Genomic DNA, 22,229 nt, shown 5'->3' on the forward strand with positions numbered 1-22,229 from the left:
TGTGTGTATTTCTTCAGAATTGCCTAGGCCCCAGACAAACCAGACACTCCTGGAAAGACAAGAGCAGTGCAGGGCCATCACCACACACCGGCGTTTATAGAGCATGCATTTTAATTCATGAGGAAAAACCACTTGTGTTATCTCTACGAGCTACCATAGGAGCAAATAAAGTATCACTGGTTTTTGGCACTACAGGGATACATGGAGTACCACAATCGAAGTCCTGCTTCATTCACACCTGGAAGATACCCTCATGAAAATGGAAAAGCTTGGTAAAAATGTAAATATGGTAAATCCTTTCAATTCAAACTCTTATCCAAACCAGAGTTGACAGTAGACCCAAAATTAGTATAAAATAGGAATATCCCAAAATAGCCCTAGATAATTTGGACTTTTATTTGATGAGTTATTAGTTTATGGGTCTCTGGGACCCACTAGTTGTTTTTAAAATGTGGTTGAGTCAACTGAATTAATTTCCAGGGGTGTGTGTGTGTGTGTGTGTGTGTGTGTATGTTTTAAACTTCAGTTTCTTTTACCTACAAAACTAAATCATTATCTTAAAAAACTTTTCCAAGCTTTCTAAGGGTTTGGGATACATTCATAGGTGGATTGCTGGTTACAAATCAACTACCAGGAATCTTAAAGAACTATGGGTATAACCCTGAATTCATTAAATGTTCACAAATCTAGACTGAGAAGAAAAACTTCAACTGAATTACTGGGCTTATTTCTTTACCAAAACATTACAGTTCATCAAGACCTAAACTTACCATTACTTCCATGTTTCCCTGAAAATGAGACCTAGCCGGACAATAAGCTCTAATATATCTTTTGGAGCAAAAATGAATATAATACCGGGTCTTATATTCATTTTTGCTCCAAAAGACGCTTTAGAGCTGATTATCCGGCTAGGTCTTATTTTCGGGGAAACACGGTTGGCTGAACACATTAGCTACTGAGTATTTTATTAGTTCAGCTTTTGTGAACAGCCATTAACCAGGGAGAGTAGGTATCGCCCAAATGAGGAGAAAAAGCCACCGTGCCCTTTCCTTTCTGGCTGCTAGATGAGGGGTAGGTGAGTAAATGCACTGTGCTTCTTGGAAAGGTGTGGTCTAGTGCCCCTGAAATGTGAACCACGCTTGGCCATCTCTCCAAAGATGAGCCATTAAGAACCCAACAGGCTACTGAATTAGCTGGAACTGACGATCAAACTGAGTTAACTTCTGGAAAATGCTTTCCAACTTGGATATTTTTCTAGTGAGTGAAGTTCTCAGGAATAATGCCTGGCTATTGGACTTCCAGTACCAATCCTAAAAACTTACATACTTATGCTTACTATATTACGAGAAAACATCAAACCCTTCTATTACCAATAGATGTTGGGGATTTTACATGGTGCAAAATTCCATTTGCAAGAGGACCAACCAATCCTCCCACCATGGATGGGACAGCCACCTCCCTGCCCTCATAGCTCAGCGCATAGGGACCACATGACAGGCTTTCTGAGCCGCACACAGTATATGGTAGACGTTCAATACACAGCTGGGCTTGCCACTACCAAGGAAACCACACACACAGTCCAACCACCCAGTGCAGAGTGGCAGGATGGCAGGGAGCAAGAATGTGGCCAACTGGAGGGAAAGGTGACAGAGCAGAACTACAGGATCACCGTCTTGCTTTCTAAAGCATATGATAAGCCATGCATGACAAGAGGGTTGGCCGGCCCCCGAGGGGCAATGGAAGAACTATCTCAGTGGCCTGGAGATGAGAGATCTGTCCCTTAGCTAAGAATGTGTGTGTGTGTGTGTGTGTGTGTGTGTGTGTGTGTGTGTGTGTGTGTGTGTGTGTGTGTGTGTGTGTGTGCGCAAGGTTCCTGAAGATGTTCAAGGCTGAACAAAGTCCTTGTGTATGCTCATGTGCCAGGTCCAGACAGGGGCAGGAGCAGCTGGCACACGGGGAAACCCTCCCCTGGCAGAGCTGAGCACTGACCAAGAGCCAACAGGACAAGGCCAAGCTGAACGACAAAGGCTGATATGGCTCACGACTTTCCCTCATAGCCAGGTCTCCCTTTCTCCTAAGAATAGTCCATCTGCAGCCCTTGCCCTGAGTAACTTACTCAAAGAAGGACTCCTGATAGGGACCAATGGTCCCAGGAGAAAATCCAGCTCGTGCCAGCCCCAGGATGCCCTAGTGACTGTCCATGGCCTTCCCTGCCTACCTCTCACCCCTCAGTCAGCAAGAGTCCTCTACAGGACACTGTGACACAGTGGTTTCTGTCCCCACTTGCTTCCTCCTCCTCTTGCTCATTCCTGGAATTCTCTGGCTAGGGATATCTTCCCACAGTAATCACGGGTGTTTTCAAACATAATACATTCTCCCGCACACCCCATCCTACAGCCAGGAGCCCGCTTGGGTGACAGCACACTAAAAAGGAAGGAACAAGGTCCCTTGGTCACCTCTCTTCCCCTGACTTGGCTGCCCTCCCACCGTCAATGGGGCAGCCTCTCCCATGGGCAGGGAAAATGATGCCAGACTCCGTTGCCACCAGTCTTCCACAGAGCGTGAGGAAAGAAAACAAAAAGTCGTCGTTATTTGAGCTGCCCAGTACTGAATGTCACATAAATCTTTGTGGAGAAGAGCATAGGCAGAAGCCCTATAAACCTGCGTTCTAGACAGTTCACTCCCCGAAGAATACACGACAACAAAGAGACAAACACCTGATCTGAGGCAAAAGATACACCCAGGCTCCAGTGGCATGCCTTGGGAAGAGATCACCCGCTTTCTTCTGGCAGCAGCAGCCATTAGCAATACTGCCTGACGGGTGCATTTTACACAGCCTGAGGGGAAAGGGCAGCCTGCAGTCCAAAGAACTGGCACAGACCCCCCACGACTCTCCCCTCTCCCCGGCCACACCAAACAGGTACCATCTCCTGACACTCCATTCTGGTGCCAAGGCCCCAAAGAGATGCCACAGAAGCTGAGCACAGGGTCAGCAAAGAGGGAGCCCACTCAGATAAAAGGCCTGCGTGTCTGCGCTGCACCCTGATAAGCAGGTGCCCAGACCAGGGCACCGGTGCAGCCTCCACAGCCAGGTCAAAGCTTGTTCTCACAAGAATCCAGCCAGCACACAAACGAGAAATCACCCAGAGGAAATCTAAAACCACAAGGAGACGCTGGCGCTTAGTATTCCACCCTGGGTAGGATCAGTGATCCCATCATTCCCATAGTAAACGAGCTACATTTGTTAGTGGTTTGTTTCTTCTGAGGGTGAAAAGTAGAGATGCCCGGCACTGCCTGAGGAGAAAGCTAAAGAAATTAGATATGGCACTTCTCAATAAATATTTTAAAGCTTCTTAAAGAAATAAGTGAAAAAGAAAAGCAACTGCTGTAAGACCTGTTTTGCTGTTAAAAATTATTCCAAGGGAAGAAAATACCACAGCACAAAATAGTTTAAAAAAAAAAAAAAAAAAAAGTAAACGACATCATAGCTTACGAAAAAAACCAACCAAAAAAACAGAAACCTGTCCTTGTACCACCTTGGCCAGCTCACATTTTGACCCATGAAGCAAAAACTGAGCTCGGAGAGGGAAGCAAACTCACCTCCCACAGCACCTATGCCCAAACACGCAGAGAAAAGGACACACACAAGAGGCAGGCCCCAGATGCTGCACGTAGCGTGCGGAGTGGGAAGCAGTGCCCTCTTACACTGCCAACTCCGGGGCAACAGGCAGAGAACTCTCCACTCCAGACATGCGACTCTAGCACAGACTGCCTCCCGAGTCAGTGTGGATTCCGAGACACTAAGGATCTCTTCCGCTACCACTGCTGCTAACTTCCTTAAGAAATTAAATCTCAAGTAAAATTACCTCATGCAGGTCTCTAAGGGCCATCAAGTTTAAGTGGGGTTACCTGTCATTCTGAACATCAACCAATCAAGTTGATGGAAATATCTGAACCTCCAAATAACCCAAGAGGAGGTGCCCCTCTCCCATTCTCACCCAAGTCAACCTCTCCCCATTGCCCACCAACTCCCCTCAATATTAAGAGATCCAGTTTTAAAATAAAATGGTCTAAAGAAACCAGAAGGAAAAGCCTTCACAAACGAGTGATGAATGCCCAGACTTGGCCCAGACAGCCAACCTACAGTTGATGACAATTATTTATTTACAAGGGGCTGTTATCAAACAAAAATGGTAGCACTACCTAGAAGACTCAAACTTTTTTTCTTTTTCTCTATTTCTTTTAAACTTTCTTGTCATAAAAGCCAACTTACATTAAAATATACTTATTACAAGACAACACAACTAATAAAATATATAATAAAACTTACACAAGTAGAAAATTCTGAGGTATTTCTGGTTTGAGGTGGTCTGTGGTCGTGAAGTTTTAATTCTTTTACTTTTCAAAATTTAAACCTTGGAAGCCACATAGCAAAGCGTGTGTGTACATGTGGATGTGTGTACATTTTGTTTTTTTTAAAATCTTGCATGTTTCATAAATTAAAAGAAATTCAAATGTTGAAACAGCAGCATTAGGAACATTCACTGACTAGAGCAAGGTTATGGCATAATAGAGAAAGGGATTTTAGAATATGCACCACTGTAAGGGGTCCGGAGAAAGCCGTATCCATGAGCCACAAAAACGACAATAATGTCACCACATGGGGCAGAGCCGGCGCTGCAGGACTCTCAGAATCGCCAGAGAGGCAGGCCTCAGTGGGCCCCACACAGGAAATCCTCTTGCCCTGGCTGTGCAGGGCACCCCCTGCCCTGTGGGCATTTCCCTGAACTGCTCCAGGAGGAAGCCATGTATTTCAACCTTTCCCCCCATTAAAGATGTTTACAGCATCATGTTGGATGAAGAATGTACTCCCTAAACCGTGATTTCTACCCTTACTTAACCTTAACATAGGGCAGAAAAAAAATGTTCTGTCTTAGGCCCAAGCCCAAGTGAGTGGAAAAAACTGGTCAGGGCCAACAGATGGGTCACAGCCACACCTGCTTTTGGACTTTCTCCAAACCCCACGCTTGCCGTTAATGCTCGGCCTCCACTCGGTCCTTCCCCTCAATTCCTGGTTACCTGAGAAGTAGCCTCATAGCAAAGGATGGTGCTCCGACTGTGCCCGAGTCCAGTGTAGCTCTGCTCCAGACCCTTCCCCTGCTCCGTCGCCCCTGCCAACTCCAGTCCAAACCATCCTGTCCTCATCCCAGTTTTTCCTCGGTCAGGACAACACCCGTTAATCCATGAAAGACACATCTGCTGTTCCTTAAACTCACTGTCTCAAAGGGGAGAAAAAAACACAATAAAAGGAAGGGAGGCAGGAGGATGAGGGCAGAGGGAAACTCCTCTTTTGAGGAAAGTGTGTTCTTATGTAACAGTCTTCAAAGGTTCCTCTAGGAAGAGTTTGCAGCATTAAGTTTCCTAAGACAGGAGATGGGTTTCTTTGTGTCACAGATTCTGAGACGACAAACAAAGAGAAAGCGGGAACAATGAACCCCCAAAGGACAGGAGGTGGTGGGGCTCTTGAGCAGGCGCTGGTTCTGCGTTCACAGCTCAGCACCTCAACGCCTGCTGGCACGTCCGCTGTTTGCGATACAGTAGAGCGATGTGCTGGTAAAACTGATCCAATCCAAAAAATAATATTAATAATAATAATTATAATAATTATAATAATAATAAAAAGTCAAGGTAAAATAGCAGCTGCATTTCATGTGTTTGTTGGTGGTGTTGTTATGGGATTTCCAAAACAAAACACAACTTTTTTTTTTCCTTTTCCTCTTAAGATCCACTGAGTCGGGAGATCCACTCGTGTCCTGGGCTTAGATGCTTGACTCTTTCGGGGGCAAGTCCACATTGGTGACAGAGGTCACCAGGGAGACCAGACAGTCCGAGGTAGTGCCGTTGACCGACCTCCGGATCAGGGACACCCGCTCCTCCACGCAACCCGCCGACAGGCGAGCCTCTGCGTCGTGATCCCAGCACTCCTCGATGGTCACACAGAGCTGGGCCAGGCCCTGCACAGTGATGGGGAAAGGGAAAAGACACCCCTGTAAGTGCTCCTCAGTGAGGACAAGCCTGGGGACAGCAAACGACCATGTCCCCGAGGACCAGGCAGAACCCACCGCTCCCAACCCCAGCAGCAGGCAGTGAGCAGAGGCCTGGGGGGAACTGCAGGAGCCAGGATGCCCCCTCCTGGCAGTCCCCATCCCGAGCCCACTGGCCTTCCTCCACAGCCCCAACAGGAGGGCCACCGAACTTCAACACAGGAGGTGGGGAGCAGGCCCCTGCTGGGGCAGACACGACGATGCTCAAACAAAATCTTACGTGAAGCCCAAATCATGCAAGGGCCCAAAGTGTGGCAGTCACAGTGGGGGCCAGAGGCAGGCATTGTCCCACCCTACTCCCCATAGCCCCTGGGCACCGCCTTGAAGTCCAGGGAACGTGGTGTGACATCCTGTGCTGGAACCAACTGCGTAGAGCTGGGAAAGACAGAAGAATGGGCAAAACGCCCACATCTGGGAACTCTCTAGCCTGCTCAGTACAAGGGCACACACGCCTTGGGCACCTCCTCAGGGAACTGGACTGGCTACCCCAGCATCTCTGCCTTGGAGACTGAGAAAGTCGGAGACAGACGGTACAGATGCTGGCCCAGCCTATATCGTTCCACGCTTCAAGTCTTCTCCACTTACAGCCCTGGGTTCCAGGGAGCAGCTTGATAGATGACCTTGGCCTCAACAGCTTGACCCTTGGTGATATAGATGTATGGTAGAGCGCCAGTGGCCCCAAGGCTGTCCTTTTCCTGAATTAACCCTGGGGTGGGCAGGGAGAGGGGCTCAATGCTTCTGAGGGCAAATATCCTTCCAAGATAGGAAACGGTTTACATGGCTGAGGTCTTTTGTGTAGTATCCCTCGATTGGAGGAGCCCAGATGCCATGTAGCTGAGCCCATGCCCAGAAAATGATAAAGGCAGAGAACAAAGAACATTTAATCAGAGCTAATGCATAGTAAGCATTTATATGATGGGTGTCCTGCGAAGCAAATTAAAATGATAACTCATTAAATCTATACTATACTACCCTGAGCAGACAGAGGCTCAGAGAAATAAAGCAATTTGCCGGAAGTTACCCAGCTACTGACCGGCAGATCCAGCATTCAAACCCAGGTGGGTCAGACTCAGGGCCAGTGAGCTCCACTGCACAAGTGACCCACCCGGGGGCAACCTGGGCTCTGACGGAGCTGTCAGGCCACATCACTCTCTGGGGCCAAGCCCAGAGCCACCGTCCTACAGAGCACTGAACGTGCCTAATGCCTTCCCGGTGTAAAGGAGGACGCGTACTAAGTGGCCTCTGCCCCATCGTCTCTCTCTGCCCCATGACCCTTGATCTCAGGTTCCCACCACAAACAGAGGGGCCCCCCCTCTAGGCCCCCCGCAGTCGCCTGCCCCCCCAGGCCCCTCACCGGGTGCTTCAGCCAGTGATCCTTAATGGCGGGCCGCATCTTCTTATGCACGACCACCTCCTGCAGTTCCTCCAGCGACGGGTGCTGGCCGATCTCTTCCTCAAAGGGCAGCATGTACTCGTCCACGGGTCCTGGGGTTAGAGAGAGCCCAGCGCAGTCATCCCCAGGTCCCGCGGCCCCCCGCCACCCCTAGGATCTCGGCGCCCGGCCCACTCACCATCCGCAGCCGTGCAGCGCGAGACAAGCTCCCACAGCACCAGCCCCATGGCGTACATGTCAATGCGCAGGAAGGCGTCTCTCTGGAAGTTGATGGCTCCCTCGAGCACTTCAGGGGCCATGTACCGCCGTGTGCCCACCTGCACAGGACGGGGAGGGTCCACAGTTACAAGCATGCACAGACACCCTCACAGTCAGACAGGAAACGACATCCTGTGTGCTCCAGACGGGGCCCCAGATGGCAGAACTCCGAGCAAGACACCAAAAATGATGGCAATCCTCGATTCGCCACGTTCCTGGGGGGGTCGCGAGAGGTCCCAGTGTAAACGGAACCTCGGTGATAATTTAAAAATATCACGCACTTGAGACAGCAGTAAACTACTACGGAACTGCTGCCTCTTCACTCCATCACCCCACGAAGGCTCCACAGATGATGTGTATTTTACTGAGATCAAGACCAAAAACAGAACGAAGAGAATACTTAGTATTAACAGGGACTGTTTCAAGATGATTTACCTAAGCTTAATTTTCAGTTACTTTGTCTAGACTTTGGGGTTTGGATTCTTAGTATATTTCTTTCTATTTTAACTAGCTTAATAGTTACAAGTGGAAAAAAAAAGAGACAGAGAGAAAGACTCTAAGGACGAGTGGCCAAAGCCCCGACCGGGACTCCGTGCTTCTCAGCTGAACGTCCCGGGACACGCGAGGCCCTGCTGTCCCCACTGGTGAACAAGAGCATTGTTTTCAGGAGTCCTCAGGCAGCTCTGAGCTCCGGGGTGACCCTGCCCTGCCCCTTGCCAGCTGAACATCAGAAGGGCAGTGTGCACCCCTGGGCCCGCCCCAGTCTTGTGCCCCCTGAGGCTCATTACCTGCCCATGGGTGTCCCCTGGAGGTTTCCCCGGCTCAAACCGAACAGCCAGGCCAAAGTCAGCCAGCACGGCTGTGAGGTCGCTCTTCAGCAACACATTCTTGCTTTTAAAGTCCCTGTGGAGACACGTGGACCAAGGGAAAGATGGGCATCATGCTCCAACCTACCTGCTCCTGGAGACCTATCCTGGCTCCCAAGATACTGATGCCTATGCCCTACAGCCCCCAAAGCAGGCCTTCCCACCCTAGCTGGGGAGCAGGGTCTGCACCAGGGTGGACCCTGGTTGGCGGGGCAAACTCCACCCCAGTCCCCACCATGTCAAAGACAGCCCTTGCATGCACAGAGGGGTGGAAGGCAGGCACACTGGCCTGGGAGGAGACTTTTCTCAGAAGGATTCACAGTATTTGGGACGTGCATGAGCACAGAAGTTTAAACGAACTTGCCTGGGTTTCTGTGCAGGCCCTGAGGGGCTCGAGCCCACCACGAAGGCAGGGGTAGAGCTGGGAGCAGGCGAGTGCACTCAGCCCCACCCCTTACTAGCAGAGTTACTTTCGGTCCTCAATTTCCCCAGGGCCTTGTTGTGAGAAATAAACTCAGAGGGAGTAGTAACCACACAAACTTAAGGCCACCCCTGGCGCACTCTATGCAACTGCGTGGGCTTGGACCACATGGAAGAGTCCACCAACCACCATTTTGACCTACAAAAGTGGTACTTTCATACAGTCAACTCTATAGGACATAATGTTAGTACCACTAGGGGCCCTTTAGCTCTGAGCCCAGGAATTCGAGGCTCCTTCCCTCCGTCAGAGCCACAGAACCACAGGAAACTCGGTACAGCTATTACTCCACTTCTCTGCACTCCAGTTCCTTCGTCTGTGAGGTGGGGCTGTCTCACAGGGCAGTCGTGAAGACGAAAGGAGCCGGTATTTCTAAGCACTGAGCGCTCTGCCCGCCATTCAGCGAGCACTAAGATGAGGAGCTGGCATGCTGGCTCTCAAAGTACATTCCAGGGACCCCGGAGGGTCCCTGAGACTGTTTCAGGAGATCTGCAAGGTCAAAACTATTTTCATACTAATCCATTATTTGCCTCTTTTTAAGCTCATTCTTTCAAGAGTAGTGTGTGTGGAGGCTACATCCATGTGATGTCATCACTGACCGTTAATGGAATGTGTGTGCGCTAATACAGAAAATACCAACAGACATAACCCATACACACAAAAATTCTTTTTAAGAGTGGAAAGGATCCAAACCAAAAAGTATGAGAACTGCTGGGCCAACTCTCCCAAGTAATGGAGCCAGCACTCCCTCATGTGGCCACTGGAGGGCACCAGAACACTGGCTTGGGAGGCCAGGCCGCGCCCACAGCACAGGTGGGAGGCAGGAGAGGCGCAGTGGCAGGTGGGCCCAAGTTCATGTACGCAGCCCTTCTGACATGGCGCAAAGTGGCAAAGCATGTTGATGACACCGAGACCTCCACCCCCTCCCCAGGCCCTGTTCCTGCCCCCCAGGCTTCTCTGCAGCTGCCGGCCAAGCACAGGGAGGACAACTGCTAACCCAGGTACCTGTGGGCGATGGACGGCTTGTGGCCCTCACCACGGCACCAGGGCACGTCCTCATGCAGGTAGGAGAGGCCTCTTGACATGGTCTCTGCCACGTGACACAGTTCATTCCACGTGATGATGTTCCCCTTGAGGTAATCTGTGAGGGAGCCCTAGAGGGGACAGCACAGAGCTTAGGCACAGGCTCTGGGCCCTCCTTTCCGGGCAGGTGGGAATCGATAGCAAGGTACATGAGGCCAGGAGGTGTTGGGGGTGGTCAGAGGCGTTAATGACGAGGCACTATGCTTATTCCTAAGAACCTACCCCAGGGTTAGGACCTCTTATTGTACATACATCCACTCCTACGGCTGGGTCACCTGCTGTGGAAAGCCACCATGCGGACCGCGGTCACGGTCCCCTCCGTTTCCGCGGGGTGCGGCTCACCTTGTCGTGGAAGGCCGTGATGAGCCACAGCTCCACCTCAAGGTTGGAGCCTCGCTTCTCAGCGGCAATGAACTGCAGCAGGTTCTCGTGCTTCATGCCGGGCGTGCTGAAGATCTCCCGCTCACTCTGCCACGACTGCTTGTCCTGAGGCAGGGACGCAGCCAAACCTCACTGCAGCCCCACCCCGAGCAGAACCACCCCCCTCACCCCATTCCCGCCTCGGCCGATACAGGAGGCAGCAGAAGCCCCAGACTGAGCCGGCCCTGGAGCACTGGCCAACGGTGATCCCTGACAGCTCTTAAGGCCAGCGCCTGATTTACAGACGGGCCCACTGATGTCCAGAGACACCACTGAGTGGCCTGCTATCACCCAACAAATGAGAGACAGAGCTGGGCCTGGCTCTGCTAAGGGTTCTGGGCACCTGCTCGGGGTCCTCTGGTATCCACGGCCTCTAACCAGACCTGATGTCAAAAGCAAAACCCTGAAAACCAGAGTGGATCAAGGTTTTGCAAAGCCCTACCACAGCCCTACGATGAATTTCCCCACCCCAGTGGGGCCCACTTCTCTCCTCCCACCTGTACGGGCCTAGACTGCCCTGGGGCGGGAGCGCTCAGGCCACAGTGGGATGGATGAGCTGGAGCCCCTCACTCGCTCACCTGGAGGGGGAAGATCTTGACAGCCACAAAGTCATTCATGAGCTGTGCCTTCCAGACACAGCCAAAGCGCCCCCGCGCCTTGATCTCCAGCAACTGCAGCGGCTTCAAGCCCACCAGAGGTGATGGGGGCGGAGGGCCAGGGTCCTGGGGGAGATCAGGGCTTATAGGGTGTGTCCTGGCCTTGCCACCTCTACCCCTGCTCTGCCCCGAGCCCACGGCCTCACCTCGTGGATGTCCACGTGGCCGTAGGGGGCTTTGCGATGCCGGTACATCCAGAAGGCCAGCAGGACGATGAGGGAGAGGCCCCCAATGGGCAGCAACGAGTAGGCCAGCACCGTGAGCAGGGTGGGGGCTGTCGGGGGTGGCTCGTACGTGACTGGGGGACACACGGAGCCCTGTGTCACACAGCCCGCCCACCCCTACACCTCCAGGGCTAGTGAGCCCTGCAGCCACTTCACACCCAACTCAGGAGCTGAGCTCTCAGGACCCAAGAGGCCCAAGCCTGCTCCTCCCACGGCCTCACCTTCTGGGCCCCCAGCCTCCGGCAGGTGGGTGAAGCGCTCGTTGCAGAAGTTGCCTTCGCAGCAGCAGAAGTACACCTGGGGGTTCTCCTCCGTGGCCACGCACTCCTGCCTGAGGCACAGTGGCCCACACGCCCTCAGCTGAGGGACACAAGACTCTAGGGCCCGCCCTGCCAAACCCTTCCCCACAGACAGAGGACTTCATGGAGAATGACCAGGGGACACGGGAGGGGCAAGCAGGGGTCCACACCCACTCAGAGCTGACTGGGGCAGGGCAAACACAGTTTCAGAAGGGCTGGGACCCTGCACCACCCCTACTTGTCCAAATCTTCCCCTCCCGCTCTTAAATGTCGGGCTCGGCTTCACAGACACCCTCGGACCTGCACGGCCCGGCAGGCAGTGCACCCTCAGGCAGGCTCCAGTGGGACTGACAGAGGGTGGTGGGGACGGAGGGCGAGCACCAGTGGTACCTGTCGTAGCAGTTGAAGTCATCCAGCCAGCAGCCCTTCTTGACGAGCTCGATGGTGCCGGAGCTGTTGCGCCAGGAGGCATAGCAGTGCAGCCGCTTGTCCTGCTCCCCCTCGCAGCGCTCCAGGCCGCTCTGGTTGGTGCGCTCCAGCTCCCAGTTGGCGTTGTAGTAGATGCACTCCCGCGTCTCAGCCTCCCCACGCCCGGAACCTGTGTCCCGCCCCAGAGGTGAGAGACCTGCTGAGCACCCCACCCACCCGAGGGAGGTTGGGTGGTGGGTGCCAGGCCTCACGCTACCCACCCTTTTGACACCTCGTAGCTTACCGTGTGCCAGCCGGCACCAGCCCCATCTCATTTTCCCACTGCAGCTGCCCCCAGGCCCAGTCAAGAGGGAGGAAGCAGCAAACCTCACACCACAGAAGGATAAACAGACAGCCAGGCTGATGGCCAGATGGAGGGGCTCCACCAATGCCTGAGGCTCCTGGGTGGGGGCTGCTTCCCTGAAGCAGCAATTAATCGAGGGACCCTCAAAACCGCAGTGCACATCAGAATGGCTGTGTGCAGAGGGGTGGGGAGTCCAGACCCATCCAATTGGAATGGGGGCAGAATCTACATTTTCCATCACTTGTCTTTCTCAGATGATTCTGACACAGGCTCCGGGGGCCCGGCTGCTGCTGTCTGTGTCCTGACCCACGCCTGCCACAGCCCCCCAGGGAGACACTGCTGGTGTGTCCCCCACACCTCCTACCCAGACTGGATGAAAAGCAAGGACCCTGCAGTATCCCTTCCGCACCCAGCGACCACTCTTCATGCTCAGCAGGGCTGGAGGTCGTCCAGCGTCAGGCGCTCGTGCTCAGCGCAAGGCTCCCAGAGTCATAGGGAATGCGGCCCCAAGCAGGAGGACATATTCCCTATGGGCTTGGCTCCTGGGTTCCCTTGTGGAAGCTCCCTGACCACTCCTGTGCCCTCTGCCCCCCTGCCCCTGCACTAGTGCCATCCAGGTGGCCAAACACTTCCACCCCCAACTGCCCTTTCAAACGTGACCTCGAACACTCACCAAATCCATCTTTCTCGCTATCGTCTCCAAAACAAGCCCCGTCCCAGCCCCGAGGTCTGCCCCATTGCCCCCAGGCCGCACACACAGCCCCGTGGCGTGGCGGGAGGGAGGAAAGCACAGGAGGCTCTCTGGGAGGAGGCTGACGCCAGGGCTGAAGCACCCCCAGGCCTCTGGGAGTGCACTGCCATCGTCCCTTTACAGGGCATCCGATCACGGGCAGCAGTGGCGTTTACCTCACTGCCAAAGACCCACGCACACACTGGAGAGAAAACCGGCACCAAGCCCCCTCCACACCTCTTCACACTTCCCGGGCCTACTGTTAAGTCAGTGACCTGACACCAACCCTGGCTGGTCTCCCCTACAACTATTCCCAGTCCAGGAAAAAGGAGGGGTCAGAGGCACCCCCACTGAAGGAGAGCTAGCCAGCCCGCCAGCAGCCAGGAGCCCTGCCTCACCAGCCATCAGCCTGAAAGGCTGGCTGGAGCAAGAAGAGAAAGACCCCACCCCAACCACAAAGGAAGGCAAAGGGTCCTGAATCCTAGGATGGGCCAAGGCTTCCCTTTCCCTCTGCTCCATCCCTAACAGAGGCCATCGAGAGCAAAGAGCCTGCTATCCCCTGACACATCCAGGGAGCGGGACAGTGCTGTCAGGTGGGAGGGGCCCCCCACCGGAGGAGCATCCATTCTCTGGTCAGACCCCATCTCTCTGCATCAGCGATGGAGGGCTCCATCTAAAAGGGCCTGGCCAGAGGCAAACAGAAAAATCGGAACGCTCCAGGTAGGACCCAAGGGTTCAGCATGTCACCCAACCAGAATGCCAGTGTCTAGTCGTGGCTCTGGCCATCCAACCCAATGGGGCCTAGATTCAGACACAAGTAAGAAGAAAAAGAGTGGATTCCCAACCATCCACACAGCGAGGACACAGCCCGGTCCACAGGAAGGGATTCAGAGTCTACAGAGGGGCTCATGCACACTGGCTTCCCAGCCAGGCTCTGCAGCCAGCTTAAGGCTTAAGGCCTGAGGGGAGAACCTGAGGTGGGTGGGGAGCGGGTGTAGGCGACCACAGGCTGAGCAAGGACCCAGGTTGTACCCACAATGCACACGGGCCCCTCATCCACCTGCAGCAGCATCTGGGGGCTGGGCCTTACGAAGTACTCAGTCTAGGCGGCACAGGGCCCCCAGCCTGGAGGCCCAGGGCATGGACAGCAATTCCACTGGGGTCCCCAGAAACTAAGACGTAGGGTAGACAGGGGAGCTGGCACTCCCCACCGGCCTTCCCTCACTGCAGTCACACCAACTGCCAGACCCTGGAACATGCCAGGCTTCTGGGCTTAGCACAAGTGACTACCTCTGGCTGCAAGATGCTCCTCACTTTTCCCTTTAAATTTCAGGTCTTCCCTCTCCCGGGAGACCAGGCAAACTCTACTCTCACATGCCTGTGTGCTTCCTTCAAATTCTAACTTATCACCCTTGACAAATTGACTGTTGTTGTTTAAAGGATTGTGTCAGACATTCAAAAAGTGTAAAAATAATGTTACCAAAGATAATTCCCAAGAGAAAATAACATAATGAACACTCATCTAAGAAATAAAACATTATGAATGTGCTTGACAATTACTTTTTAAATATCAGGCTTCCCCACAAGACTGCAAAGCTGATGAAGACAGAAGCCTTACTGTCAGAAGTGGTAGAACCACTTCTGGACACATGATTGATGGATGGATGGATGGATGGATGGATGGATGGATGGATGGATGGATGGATGGATGAAAGCAAGAAGGAATGGCTAGCGTACGGACAGAAGAACCTAGTTATTTCCTGGCTAGGGCAGGATTTCAAAGGGAGGGGACACCAGGCGGGGTGGCCTCAGCTGGCTGCCCAAGTTCTCAGGTCCTCAGGTGAGTTTCCATCTCCATTCAGACAACAAGCAACGAGCCCCCCTGTGCAAGGCTAGCAGCCGGACCACAGGAGGCAACAGACATGGATAGCGGCCCAGCTCCTCTCTAGGCCACTGGTCAGGCAGGGACCCCTCTGGCCACTCTGTGGGCAGGACCCAAGGGCACCGGGCTGGGAACTCCAAATCTCAAGGCTCTGGGGTAGGACCCATGGGTTTGGGATTTCACCAGACCTCTATCTAACCAGATCCTCCTATAAGTAACCGACAAACGCAGCCAGGAGCTGTCAGACTTTGGTCAAATCCTGGCTCTGATGCTTCCTAACTATGTGACCCTGGGCAAGTTACCAAACCACTTGGTGCCTCAGTTTACTCGTCTGTGAAAAGGGCATAAGAGCCAAACTTCCTTCCTGGGGCTGTTCCAAGAGCGAAATCAGTTAAGGCAGTTCAAGATTGGTTAAAACAATGCCTGGCACGTCAGCTGTTATATTTGAGCCATACCCCACCCCTGCCACCTCAGGCAATCCTTCTCAGCACAAGCCCCCCTGGAGGGCCCCATCAAGTGGGGAGTGTGCATTCAGAGCCTAAGGGGGACCTGAGGAAAGGGCAGACTCCATGCACCTCCCACGCCACACCCAAGCTCTGCTGCCAGCTGGAGACCCAGAGGCCTTCCCCTCCCTCCTCCCTGGCCCTCTGCTTCTGCACACACTCAGCTATTTATAGCCTCTGGCAACACTCCAACCACAAGGCTGTCTCCGCCTTTTAATAGAACAGGGCTCCAGCCCACACTCACTGAGCCAAGGCACCCACGCACAAGAGGCTCCCTGACTTCCATACCGCAGGAGCGGAAACGGTGCTCCTGAGAAAAGGGTGCCTGCCCCCAGACACCTGGGCCAGGGGCTCGCTGGATCCCTAAGCCACAGCCAGCAGAAATGCTGGCCTCCAAAGGAACCAGGTATACAAGGAGCAGTATCCCCAACAGGCAGCCCCTATGTTCCAAGGGGCGCCTACACTTTGGTGAAAAGAAGCCCCCAAGCTTCCCAAGCCCTCAGTCCAAGCAGGGCAGAAAAACTCCACTCCTGGACACATACCACCACCACCACCACTACCCACCCTCCCCCCAAAACAAAACAAAAACCAGAATACATGCAGATTCCACTCTAAACCAACAATCCAGGGAGCTTGACCTAAACAGACCAGTTCTGACGCCCAAGGACAAGCGCTGGGAAGGCTGTTTCCGTAGTCCAGTTGGCTTTGGTCCCACCCCACTATGCACTGGGGAGAAAGGGGGAAATCCTACCAGGGTCCTGCCTGTGAGGGACTCAAAAGCTCAGAGAGAGGGAAGAATGACAGATGGATAAGTGAGAGGTGATTAAGGCAGAGCCTTGAGGGGAGGATTTGAAGCTGGAGGAGTAGCCATGCCTCCCGTGGGGCTCCCCAAGCTCTGGACTTGGGGTGTGTCCAGAGTAGCCGACATCTCCCAGAGGAACTGTGGACCCCAGGAGCCAGCAGGCCGCTGCACTCTAACCTTGGCTCCTGGAAAACGCCACAGGGGGCAGGTGCCCAGCCCCACCCATGTGGGCATTGCCATGTGGTGACAGCATCTTCACCATCTTCTCCCCAAGCAGAGTAAGATGACTGGGTTGTGGGGAGTAAGGAAACCTAAACCGGGGGGGGGGGGGGAAGACTGAAGCGGGAGGTGTGTACACACACACACACACACACACACACACACACACACAAGGACGCACACATTTGCAGAGTGGCACATATGTACCACGGGGCAGAAAAGAATCCAAAACCTACCTACATTTTATTTGAGAATAGTTAACTCCTGAGTATCTGTTTGTAGCAGCCAAAAACAATCTCTCACTGACACATTTGCTCTTTTTCCTTCACCCATATACAGGGGGTGCCAAAAAATGAATGTATACAAGTGGACACTTTGGTCAACGTTGCTCAAGCAGTAGTTCGCCGTAATCGGAAGTGTCTGGACGCTGATGATAACCGCTTTGAGCACCTTTTGTAATTGCAGACGTCAAATGTGACTTGTATTCATCTTTTGTTGTCAGTATGTATTGAGTATTACAATTCTAATAGTGTTTTCCTTTCTTAAAATGTGTGTACATTGTTTTGGCACCCTCTGTATTTGTGAGCCATACAAATTGATACACATGTACTTACAAACACATAGCAGGCACCATACTACACACTTTACAAATAACAACATTTAATCCTCATGACAGCCTGTGAGGGTCCTCATTTCCCAGACGAGGGAACCGAGGCACAGAGGTGTAGTAACCTACTCAAGTTATTTATTAAGCGTCACAACCAGCTTGGAACCCCGGCGGCCGGGCTCTAGAGTCCTCGTCCTTTACGAGCTCTGCAATGCGTTCATTCTCCGTGCTGTGTATCAGCCAAATGCATCACTGACCACACGTCTCCATCCTCCTGTTGGACTTTTAGGTAATGTATAATGTTTGCTGATTTAAGCACTGCCACCAGGAATCCTCCTGAATCTTTGTTTGCGAGTTTTCTTGTGCTCATGTGTGGTGTTTCTCTAGGATGATCTAGGATGATACCCACAGGTTAGAGATGCTGGGTCACAGACTACGAGCATCTTCCATTCACAGATACTGTCAAACTGTTCTGCAAGTGGATGTACCAGTTTATGTTCCCAACACCCTCACTCCCTTGATATTTGCTCACCTGGTCGGGATGCAAAGGTGTATTACAGTTTTGATCCCCATTTCCTGATCACTTGTCAGACGATCATCTTTTTGTGTTTATTAGCCTCTCCTTCTGAGAGCTGCCTCTTCACATCCCTTCCCATTTTTGCCGGGTTACTTTTCCTTTGAGTTGTAGAAACTCTTTATATATTCTTTTTTTTTTTTTAAGACTTTTTTTTTTTAATTGGAGAAGGGGAACAGGACTTTATTGGGAAACAGTGTGTACTTCTGGGATTTATCCAAGTCAAGTTGTTGTCCTTTCAGTCTTAGTTGTGGAGGGCGCAGCTCAGCTCCAGGTCCAGTTGCGGTTGTTAGTTGCAGGGGGCGCAGCCCACCATCCCTTGCAGGAGTCGAACTGGCAACCTTGTGGTTGAGAGGAGCGCTCCAACCAACTGAGCCATCTGGCCACCCCGGAGCTGAGCGGCAGCTCACTGACTTCATTCTAGTTGCGGAGGGCACAGCTCGCTGGCCCATGTGGGAATCGAACTGGCAGCCCTGTTGCCCAGAGGTCGCGCTCTAACCAACTGAGCCATCCGTCCGTCCTCTTTATATATTCTTGATGATAGAACTTTTCTTACTAGATAGAAACACTCTTCATTTGTTCATTTGCTCTTTGCCAAAAAATCTATTTTATGTTTGCCAAAAAGACTATTTTGATGCTGACGTAGCTATTGACGTTTCTCATGGTTAATATTTTCCCAGTGTATCTTTTCCCAATTTTTATTTTAAACGTTTCTGTATTTTTTTTTCCAACTCAGTCTAATACTGTTTTTGACCTAGAATTGAGTCCCATTACATTTATGATTACTTCAATGTTTAAATTTGTTTCTTCTCTGCTGCTACCACTTTTGGGCTATCTCTTTTAATTCCATATTTTGGCCACTTCTGATCTGGATGTTATTTCACTCTATTTCTATTCTATTACAGGTTAGCCTTTACATTTTAATATGTACATTTATGCTAAAAGCCTAAAGTTAATTAATATCTCTAGTGTCCTTCATAGGAACTTAATTGTTCTAACTCCAATTACCTCCTTCCAATTTATAATTAATTTAACATAACATTTGTGTTCAGTATTTAATCTGTTATTGTTCTTATCTGCCTCCCAAAACAGATATTATTTGTGTTATATACAGTCAATATTTTATTTGTCTGTACGTTCATTGGCTTGTCTGCTCACCCATTCTTTCTGCATCTCTGTTCCTCCTTCTGGAACCACTGTCCCTTCCTGAGTAACATCCTCCTTCAGTAAAGATCTTTTGGCAGAGAAGTCTGTTTGCTTTTCTGAAAATGCTATTTTGCCCTTTTTCCTTACTGACAGTTTAGAAAAACATAAACTTTTAGGTTGAGTTATTTTCTCTCAGCGTTTTGAAAGTATCATTCCACTGTCATCAAGCTTCTACTACTGTTGCTGAAAAGACTATTAGTTTAATTTTGAAGATATTCTGTCTTTTCCCTCTGGCTGCTTTCTTAGACTGTCTCTATAGTTTCACTACAAGCTGTGTCTAAGTATACATTTAAATTTACTTGTATTGCTTGGGAGAATATCCTTTTAATCTGACAATTCATATCGATTATCATTTCTGAAAAATTCTTGGCTTTTATCAGTTTGAATATTGCACCTCCCAATTCTGAAATTCCTATTACAAGTATATCAGACCTTCCCATTCTACCCAGTCCTTAACTCTGCTTTCATATTTTCCAATTCTGTGTCTAAATACCATTATAGACAAGTCCACATGGTCTAACTTCCAGTTTACTAATTCTCTCTCTAGCTGTGTCTAATTGCTATTTAGCTTTTCTTTAATTCATAAATTTAATTCATCAATTTTTCTTATTTCTGGAAATTCTATTTAAAAAACCTTCTTGGTCAATTCTGATACTTCCGTTCTCTGTCATACTTCCAAATCCCTATTTTATAACTCCATAATTTAACTCCTTGAACATCTATTTCTGCCATTTGTTATTTCTGATTATTTTCACTCATGGTGTCTTATTTCTTTGTGTGATTTGGAATTTTGGATACTGAGCTTATGTTCAACGGGGCCTTTTCTGTGGAAATACTGTGAAGCCAAGTTTTAGGGGGCAACCTTCCACAGATAATTTATATTTTCACTTCTGCCAAATTCTCCAAGACATTATGAATATGAAATCACTTTAATTTCTCAACTTCAACTTTCCCAGAGAACACAGATGGTATAAACTTCAACTCCAAGCTCATCTAAGCAGAACTTTGCTTATAAACTCTCATGGGAAAGTATCCACCCTAACCCTGCCCACCAACCTAGGCCAAGACAATTTAATTTATCTATTCCCTTTGTCAGCAAAAGGATGTTTCTTCTAGTCTATACTTCACTGAAGTTATAATCCTGTGGACATCTTATCATGTGAAAACCTCAGTTTCAATTCCACATCTTATCTCCTGTGTCTCACACACTACTACTAAACCCACATCTATCTCCAAATTATAGAGAGAGGCAAAGACCCCCTAAGAAACCAGCAGCTTTAGCTAGTGGAGGTATGGAGCTCGTTTCTTGCACACTCTTGCTTTTCCTTATTCTCGTATATATGCAGCTATGCATATGCATTTAAAAAGGGCATTTACTATACTTTTCCAAGTATTTCTAAGTGTCTTGCATGAGGAGGCTTTTCAGCTGTTTTGTTTACTGTTATTGCCAGATATGGAAGTCCAGGAGCAATTTCCAAGGGTGACAGGAGGAGCCCTACCTGCCTTCAGAAGCCCAGCCTAAGAATATGGAATCAAGCCAGGTCACCTCAGGTCACTTCCAACTCCGACTGTGTAAACAAGTCCCCGGCACCCTCCTCCCACAGAACAAGGTATGGATCCAGGGCCATTCCCTGAAATACTTGCCTTTCTCTCGGCCCCATCATTCCTGAAGAACACTGGAGAGAGGGTTTCCAGTACAGGTCAATGAGTATACATAAATATTACTTTTGCTCCCTCCTGTAATTCCACTAAAGCCACAGTAAAGTTTTTTAAGGTATAAACCCATAAGGACAATGAGAACAGGAGAGAAACAGAAATGAAAGTTTGAAGTTGGAAGCCGATACTTAAGTGGTCAATGACCACACAGACTCCTGAGCTGGCTGTGGGGAAAGCTGAGAAGCAATCTGATCTCCATCACAGAACCCTCCAAAACTCAGGAATTTGTGGCATCAGATGCCTCTGGAAGAGTGGGGTACAGATGAGTCCAAATACAGTAGGGTTGGTTGGTAAGGCTGCCAGACCCTCAGATCTTACTACCACTCACCATGATGGGGGCTGCCCCTCTTCCAACCCAGCAGATATTAGAAGGTCATTTTCTAAAGAGGATAAAATAGAGAGCCTCTGGCTAGGGAGGAGTAGGCAAATTTGAAGGTACAGGTACCACACACTAAAATAAGAAAACTACAGGATAATACAGAATACTGAAACCCCCAGCTCTCTTCCCCCTGTGGCTCCCAAGATGTTGGCAGCCAGGCCTATTATTACCCCCACAACAGAAAACAGAAGATACTTCTCAGGACAATCTAACTAGCTTCAAAAATAACCTGATCAGATCATCCTGCAGTTGGCAGATTCCATTCACAAGCTCAGAGCTTTCAATCAGTATTCAGGTCCATCTTTAAATATGAACAAGTCTAGGAAAGCCAAGAGAGAAAAACAGGCAGGAAAAAACCAACTGGGAGAAAACAGAAATTGTGCAGAGAGAAGACAACTTCAAAAACTGTATCAATATCCTCACAGAGATAAAAGGCAATGCAACCCCCCGCCCCCCCAAAAAAGGAATAGGGTGGCAATGCTAAAAGACCAGACAACAAAAGAGCTCTCAGGAATTAAAAATACATATATATGATGGCAAAAATGAAAACTGGAAGAAGGATTAGATAATAATATTGAAGAAATCTCATGAAAAAGTAAAGCAAACACACAAAGATACAGAAAATAGGAGAGAAAAGAGAAAAGACAAGGAATTTGGAGGCTCAGGAGAGGAAGTCCAACACCTAAATAAATAATAGGAGTTCCATCAAGAGAAAACACAAGGGAAAACAAAAATCAAAGACCAGCACAGTGGATGAAAACAGGCCCCCCACCAAGGCATAGCACTGAAATTTCACAACAGTGGGGGCAAGAAAAGACCCTACAGCAAATGTCTAGCAAGAGAGAACTGTCACCTATAAAGGATTAGGAATCAGAATGGCTTTGAACTTGCAGCAGCCAACACTTAGAACCTAGAATACTATTCTATTCTATTCCACTGTCTATTTGGCTAGCTTGCACCAAAAGGTTACCATTTTATTACGACAGCTTTGCTATGACTCCTGATGTCCAGTAGGCGTACATTGGCCTTTTTCTTCAAGACCGTCTTCTTGGCTCTTC

The 22,229-nt window shown here is 50.2% G+C and overlaps 1 protein-coding gene across 5 annotated transcripts in view; it reads right to left on the bottom strand.

Annotated features, from left to right (window-relative positions):
- Positions 1-5,694: 5,694 nt before the first annotated feature.
- ACVR2B (activin A receptor type 2B) overlaps positions 5,695-22,229 on the bottom strand; it is a 28,233-nt gene continuing 11,698 nt past the window's right edge. For 2 of the 5 annotated variants that reach the window (XM_019727607.2, XM_074312600.1), the window contains exons 2-11: positions 12,172-12,379; positions 11,704-11,813; positions 11,405-11,556; positions 11,181-11,324; positions 10,525-10,668; positions 10,105-10,253; positions 8,544-8,658; positions 7,676-7,814; positions 7,459-7,589; positions 5,695-6,014 (exon numbers count right to left, since the gene is read on the bottom strand). In XM_019727607.2, the coding sequence (XP_019583166.1) occupies positions 5,820-6,014; positions 7,459-7,589; positions 7,676-7,814; positions 8,544-8,658; positions 10,105-10,253; positions 10,525-10,668; positions 11,181-11,324; positions 11,405-11,556; positions 11,704-11,813; positions 12,172-12,379 (1,487 nt within the window). In that variant the 3' untranslated portion in view covers positions 5,695-5,819. Of the gene's footprint in view, positions 6,015-6,714; positions 6,811-7,458; positions 7,590-7,675; positions 7,815-8,543; positions 8,659-10,104; positions 10,254-10,524; positions 10,669-11,180; positions 11,325-11,404; positions 11,557-11,703; positions 11,814-12,171; positions 12,380-22,229 lie in introns of those variants that run through there. The other 3 variants (XM_074312602.1, XM_074312601.1, XM_074312603.1) reach the window with 2 other exon arrangements.

This window comes from Rhinolophus sinicus, linkage group LG10, assembly GCF_036562045.2.
Source record: "Rhinolophus sinicus isolate RSC01 linkage group LG10, ASM3656204v1, whole genome shotgun sequence".
NCBI classification, from domain to species: Eukaryota; Metazoa; Chordata; class Mammalia; order Chiroptera; family Rhinolophidae; genus Rhinolophus; species Rhinolophus sinicus.